The 7434-nt window shown below is 36.6% G+C and overlaps 1 protein-coding gene across 1 annotated transcript; it reads right to left on the bottom strand.

The window, feature by feature from the left end:
- Window positions 1-2445: 2445 nt before the first annotated feature.
- LOC120142348 (protein PSK SIMULATOR 1-like) lies at window positions 2446-3774 on the bottom strand. The gene has a single exon (XM_039157059.1). It carries the CDS (start codon window positions 3772-3774, stop codon window positions 2446-2448), a length of 1329 nt encoding a protein of 442 aa, XP_039012990.1.
- Window positions 3775-7434: the final 3660 nt, after the last annotated feature.

Below are 7434 nucleotides of genomic sequence, written 5' to 3' on the forward strand. Positions count from 1 at the left end.
CCAGAGATGTTGTTAAGGCCTATTTGAAGATTGATTAAGAACGGAAGGCGGCCTAACCCTTCTGGTAGAGGCCCTTTCAAACTGTTTGACATCAGAACCAGATTCGACAACGACGAGAGATTTGCAAATGAAGACGGAATATGACCTGTGAGAAAATTCGTCGAGAAAGATACGTTTGCAAGCTCCGAAAGTGCACCTAACTCACTTGGAATGGTACCCTCGAGCCGGTTGATCGACAGATCAAGATAAGAAAGCCTTGAACATAAACTTAACGACACCGGAATCGTTCCTCGAATTCGATTAGAACCAAGAATGAGTGTTCGTAACCGAAAAAGCCGACCGATTTCTTGCGGAATGCTACCAAAGAGACTGTTGTTTTGAAGGTTGAGGTAGCTGAGAAATGAAAGGTTACCAATGTGAGGAGGAATGGTGCCCACAAAGCCAAGGTTCTCAAGGTCGATGCTTGTAACTCTCTGTTTAGTGACATTACAAGTAATACCAGTCCAATTGCAGAAGGGAGAATTGAGATTCCAAGTCCCAAGAACACCAAGAGGATCATGAGTTATATGGGACCTTAATACAAGAAGAGATTCCTGGTCAGTATTGTTGTTGAACCTGGGCAAGCCTTGGGAACAACCCAGAAATGGATGGAAAGTGAGGCAGATGAGAATCAAAAGGATGGCTTTTGTGGCCATTTTTGGCTTGGCTACGTTAAGGTGAAGGATGGGTATGCAAAGTTTTCTGATATTAGTGCTATATTTAAATAGTTTCTTAGCTGCATTGTCCACGAAGAAGAAGAAAAATAAACTATGACTTTTTGTTTTTTTTCTGGTTTTTCTAGATTTGAGCATGGATAGTTACTGCAAATTGAGTCAAGTTGTATTTCGATTCTCACAAGTAAACCGTTGAATAGCAGGAAATTTGGTCTTGTTTGAGACTCTGTTAAAAAAAAGTCTCTATATTACGGTATCAAGCGGTTGGTGCATCACAATCAATCTTTTGAAAAGAAGAGAATGATAAAAGGATAAGTGTTTTTGCTCTCTCTCTTAACTAATCAACTCTATCCCCACCCGAAATCTTAGAGTGATTTTAGTGGTTAAAAGGAATTTTGTTCTCCTTTCATTATCCGAGTTTGAACAATAGTTTATATACGTGAGTTATATCTAAATTAAAAGAAGAAGAAAATTCTACCTCAGCTGTTGTTAAATTTGTGTAAGTTTAACAGGATATATTATTCTCTTCAGTTTAACAGATTGACAGTGAAATTAAAATATGATCAATGTCTTAGTTTTGGATGATTAAAGTCAATGATTGACATGGATGGGTAGAGTCCCATTTCGCATAAAAAATAATTTTGTTTACTTCCCTGGTGTGTACGCAAGCTGTATAGAAATGGGGATGAAATTTCGCAGCTTGATCATCACATATATTATATTATACTGATTGGTATATCTCTGACTTATTTTCAGAGTCAAATACAGCTGCTGCTTTGCATTAAAAGGACGCCACAAGTTTAGTAACAAGGGCTTGATTTAAGTGTAAAAGCATGATGTTGTTTAAATAAGATTTTGAGAAAATTCGTTAAAATATTCATTCATCAAAATCAGACGTATGTCTTAAATCGGTTTGATTCAATCAAGATAAAGTCTTAGAACACAAGAGGAAAAACTCCAAAAGTTTTAAGATTTCCTGTTTATTTTGGAAGAGGACATCTATTGTTTTGTTTTGTCTTCCTTTAATTTTTTTACCACTAATATCGTTTAGTTCGTACTCTGAAACAAGTTTGTTATTCTACAAAATGGTATTTGGGTTTAAAATGCAATTAAAAGCTAAATTTATCATGGAATCGGTCAAAATGGTACTTAGATTGTTTGCCCACTTTTATATAATTTAAATTTATTGTACCTTCGTAACTTCGTTGATGATGTATGTTGAATAATTAAAAAGTAAAAAAATACATATGTTTTGAAATAAATTTATAACATTTGATATTCGGATTAGATCGTCTTGATCAGATATTGAGTGTTGTAAGAAGTGAATGAATTGAACAATGCCCGACGCCCGAGTTAACTTGGCAGGCCTTGAGACTTCACAAACTAGGGCATCTAATGAAGGAAGTTAGTTTAACCCACAAAGTTTGAAGGCCTTTGTTTACTATGGGCAAGATTTTGACCCAAAAAGAGACGCTAAGCAAACTATTCTCAGCAAAGCCAGTGTTTGTATGAATGGGAACAAGTGAAATTGATGCATAACTGCTCTTCCTACACAATCATATAGAAGGCCCTCGGTTCCTTATTTCCCACTTGGAAATTAACATTTATAAATGAATCAATCAATATAAGTTAAACCCCCTAATCAAAGCAAGCCAATAATCGTCTTCATTGTCGCGTACTAACGCTGCGTTCCTTGTCGTAGTACTAAATTACGGTCGCCGTGATTTACCATTCACCTCCGACGATTCTCGTACCAATATATACAACTCAACCCTACCAATAACTCCACGATGGCTGCCTCCGTTTTCTCCAAATCCGAGAAGTGCAGCGTCTGGAACAAGAGAACTGTGGGCTTTGCAACAAGTTTTTGCTGTTCCAAGTTCCTCTCTTGCTGCCATATTAGTGTATCGTGAGCTACTGGAGCCAACCACCGTATTATTTCCTCCAACGCCTCTTTCCACCCTTCTTCCAACCCCTTCCCTTCACGCTCAACCTTGTACCAATGGCTTCTCAGCTTCCCTCTCAGCGTTTGTTTAAGGTTTACTGGTAAAATCTCGAACATGTGCTTCCGTGCTGCGTCGGTGATGAGCGCCGTCGAATAGAAGTAAGTCTCCGTCATGACGATTATGTTTGCGTAACGGGCGGTGAGCCCTGCCGCTCCTACTGTGTTCGGCGGAGCTGATTGTATCAACCTTTGGTTTACGTTGGTTTTAATGTTGGAGGATTTGTTGTTCATGGTGACACCAGAGAGTATCGGACTCGATTTCGAGGCTTTTTGCTTGTTATTCTTTTTCATGTGGAAAGCCTTTAGGTGTGAAACGTAGAGGCGCCTGAAGGAAAAACAATTGGCTGTGGTGACGGTGGTGGTGGAGAGAAGGCTTGGAACAAAGGGTTCAAAAACGACGCAGATCCTCGCGTAAACAGTGCAGATGATTCGTGCCATTAGCGCAACGATCTTATCGAATGTTTTGTTCCATAGGGAAACCTGTTTTAAATGTCGAACATGTTTCCTTTGGAAACAGATTTTCTCATTTGTCCTCGATCTCTGTTTTCTTTTCTCATATAACTCCAACTTCTTGAGGTCTTCCATGGCGGTGTATAGCGAAGACGTTGCGCTTGCGTATGTCTCCATCTTCTCAATGATCTTCCCAGCCTTCTTGGAGTTAAAATCGAGGTTGCTGATATCAATGGTGGTTCCATGTTTCATGTTCTGGTAAGCGGTTTCGAACCTGCTGAGTTCTTCATCAACGCATCTTTTACTCAAACGTGAAACCACGGAGGCGATGTGGTTGAGATCCTCGAGCTTCTCTTTACATGCAAGGCCGAGAAGATAAGTTTCGTCGGTGGAGTTCAAGAACGCAACGCCAGGGGACTTCATGGGACCGTTGCGTAGCTTGAGGAATTCGTCGTGGGTCAGAGATTTATACAAGGAAACGAGAACTGACATGTTTTTGGCGGCCTCGAAGGCTAGGATTTGAAGCGTAGGCTTCTCTTGGCGGAACATGGAGCAACCATAACTAGCAGCTGTAACCTCCTCCATCTCCACCGTCGGCCACGCCATTCATGCCACCCTCCTCCTCGGCTCTCTCTCTCTCACCCTCTTTCTTTTTTGGCTCTTTTTCTTTTACCCTATATGGTTTAGCCAACACCGTTGGAATTGAACGTTCTGTGTTTAATCTGTTACGTTTTTTTGGGGTTGGTTAGTTAATAAATAAGGAGAAGGTTGGAAAAGATTTTTGGTACATTTTCTAAGCTTCTTCGTTGAGACGCACTAAGATCTAATTGAAAAAAAAATTATATATATAGGATTATTATTATAATTATCTCTAAACATAAAAGGTAATTTTTCAGGTTGAGTCGGATCGGGAATTTTCACCTAAACTCAAACCCAATCCGAATATATTTTCTGAAAAATCTGATTAATCCGATTTTAAAAAAAAAATCTAACTCAATCAAACCGAATCAAATCGAAACTCGTCGGATTCAAGTCTAGTCCCCATCCTAAGCAGAATAACATGTTAAAGGCAAGTCAAAAACACCCAGTGATGACATTGTTCTGACTAAAGGAGACGTGCGATGAGACATGAAAATTCAGCTGTACACCGATAAGGTTTCGTAGTAATTTCATATTATGATCAAGTGTGTTGTTGCTGTTAGTTTAATTTCAAAATTCGTTAGGTGCAACTAGTTAGGAGGTGTTTTATTATATAATTGCATGTAACCAATGTTATAATCTGGACAAACCTCTCGATTAAAAAGGATCCCCTTAACAAGGAGTTGAGATCTCTGGTCATGCAAAACTTACCTTAATGGTCAAACATCCATTACAATAGTTTTAGTAAAATATATCATATATCATAATAATTGTTTTAGTAACACATAAAATCTCATCAGGTTTATGTACAAATCAAATATGATGAATTGCATAGTCTCTCCGAAGAAAATCGTTGGTAAGTCTTCAATCCCTCCACGTACTCCACGTAGAGAAATTATTTGATTGAATTCGATTTATTACGTTATCTGTGATTTTAACCTCAAAGTAATTTTTAAATAATTATTTACTTCTTATTTACATATAAAATGATTAAAAATTTATTTTAAAAATAATGAAACTATTAAATCTTATTAATTAGAACAACGATAAACTGGATTCATCTACTAATTTTTCCTCAACTTAAATTACTCATTTTTTTGACTATTACCGACACTCCTCTTTATAAATTTATACATTTATTAGATACACCTTTAAATCAGATAGGGTCATTATTTTAGGAGGTGATTATTTCGTTATTACCGCTTTAATAAATACACCACATTTCATCACAAACAGTCATCATTAATAATTAATTATAAAATTGACCCTAAATTACTCCACAAATTTCCAAGCAACTAAGTTTTCGCCTCCTTTTTATCTTTAATTTTCAAGTCGAATTCTTGAAGTAATAAGATCCATCGTATAAGTCTCGGTTTTGCTTTCTTTTTGCTTATCAGATATGGTAATGTTGCATGATCAGAAAAACTACAATTTTAGTTCCAAACAAATACAATATAAATTTTTCTGGAAAAAAATTATAGCAAACCGTTTTTTTTTTGTCGTAGAATAATTTTTCTGCACCGAATACAAAGTCCAAGATGCATAAGCGATAATGTAGGGCTCTTTATCGATCTTTTGACCAAAAATGGCGTCAACACTGGTGTTCGATGCATCACACATAAGCTCGAAGGGGTATTCTCAATTCGGTGCTTTCACAATCATAGCCGACACGAGTTTATCTTTCAATATATCAAATGAATCTTCGCATTCCGAACTAAAGTCGAAGACTTGATCTTTTTGAAGTAAATTGCATAGTGTTTGAGCTATATTCGAAAAATCTTTAATAAACATACGGTAGAAGCCTGCATGACCAAGAAAATATCAAACTTCCCTTACTGTTGTGGGGTAGGGAGTGAGTGTCTAATATTTGTTTTGGCTTTGTCCACCGCAATTCCATAAGAAGAAACGATATGGCCTAGAATCAACCCCTTATCGACCATAAAATAACATTTTTCATAGTTTAAAACCATGTTGTATTCTAGGCATCGCTTCAATATTTTGGTTAGAGAAGGCATTCGTTGAAAGAGTTATTGTATGTCGTGAAATCGTCCATAAAGACCTCAATACCTTTCTCCACATAATCTGAGAATATGCTAAGCATACACCTTTGAAATGTGGCAGGCACATTATATAATCCGAAGGGCATTCATTAATAAGCGAACTTTCCGAATGGGCATGTAAAAGTCATCTTTTCTTGATTTTCTAGTGTCATCGGAATTTGGAAGAAACCTGAAAATTCATCAAGTCAACAATAATGAGTTTCTCCTGCTAAACGTTCAATCATTTGGTCTATAAATAGAAGAGGAAAATGATCTTCTCGAGTTGAAGAGTTTAACTTCATGTAATTGATGCATACTCTCCATTCTCTCTAAACTCTAGTTGAAACTAACTCACCTTCCGAGTTCTTAATTACCGTAACTTCTCTGCTTTCTTTGGCACCATATGGATAGGACTTACCCAATTACTATTTGAAATTGGGTAAATCATATCAGAATCGAAAAGCTTTTGAATATCTTTTTTACCACTTCCATCATCGACGGATTCAATCCTCATTGCGCTTGTTGTGTTGGTTTATCTCCTTCCTCAATATGAATTTTGTTCATACAAGTCGAGGGACTAAGGCATTTTATATCGGCAATCGTCCACTCAATTGCCTCTTTGTGCATGCGAAGAATAGTCAAAAGGGCCTCATATTTCTCCTTTGACAATTTAATCAAAATTATTATCGGCAAGGTCTCATTCTCGCCCAAGAATGCATACTACAAATGTTTCAATAATTCTTTTAACTAGATTTGAGAAGCCTGCACAATAGAATGTAATAACTTAGTCTTAGATGGAGTAATTAACTTGTTTGAATTTATTTAATAAATTGAAAACGTTTTTTCGAACTCCCTGTTCTCTTCACCAAATTTGTCCAATTCCCTAGATAAGCAATCAACAAAGTTAGATTGCATAAACTCATTAACAGCAGACTCTACAATATCTACAAAATTTAAAATTTCCACTTTATCTGGATATCGCATAGCCTTATATACATCAAAGTTAATGATTTGATCGAATTCCATCGTAAGAGTTTTGCTTCTTACGTTGATCTTCGTATTTTTCGTACTAAGGAAGGGTCGCCCAAGAAGAATCTCAAAACAAGAATTTTTCTGGTCATTTTCCATGTCAATGACATAAAAATCCGCTGGAAAGATTAGTTTGTTTACCTCAATTAAGACATCTTCCAAAACTCTTTTCTGGTGTATCCTTCAAAGCTAAAAATCCGTAAGCTAAATTGTTACTCGTGTATCCTTCAAAGCTCAGCAGAGGTTAAGTGGTATACAGATAAAGGCATTAAATTAATCGATGCTCCCAAATCACACATTGCACGAGTAATATTAAATTTACCAATTTTACATAGGATATCGAACATATCTTGGTCCTTCAATTTTGGTGGGAGTTTCTGAGTCAAGACTGAAGAAACGTGTTCTCCAAGATTAAACTTCTCGTTCCTGGTAAGTATTCTTTTTGTAGTGCAAAAATTTTAAAGGGATTGAGCATATCGTGAAACCTTCTGGATAAATTCAAGAATAGGGATATTAATTTCTACCTTTCGGAAAACTTTCCAAATCTCTCTTTCTTTAG

The sequence above is a fragment of the Hibiscus syriacus genome, unplaced genomic scaffold, assembly GCF_006381635.1.
Source record: "Hibiscus syriacus cultivar Baekdansim isolate YM2019G1 unplaced genomic scaffold, ASM638163v2 tig00110828_pilon, whole genome shotgun sequence".
NCBI lineage: Eukaryota > Viridiplantae > Streptophyta > Magnoliopsida > Malvales > Malvaceae > Hibiscus > Hibiscus syriacus.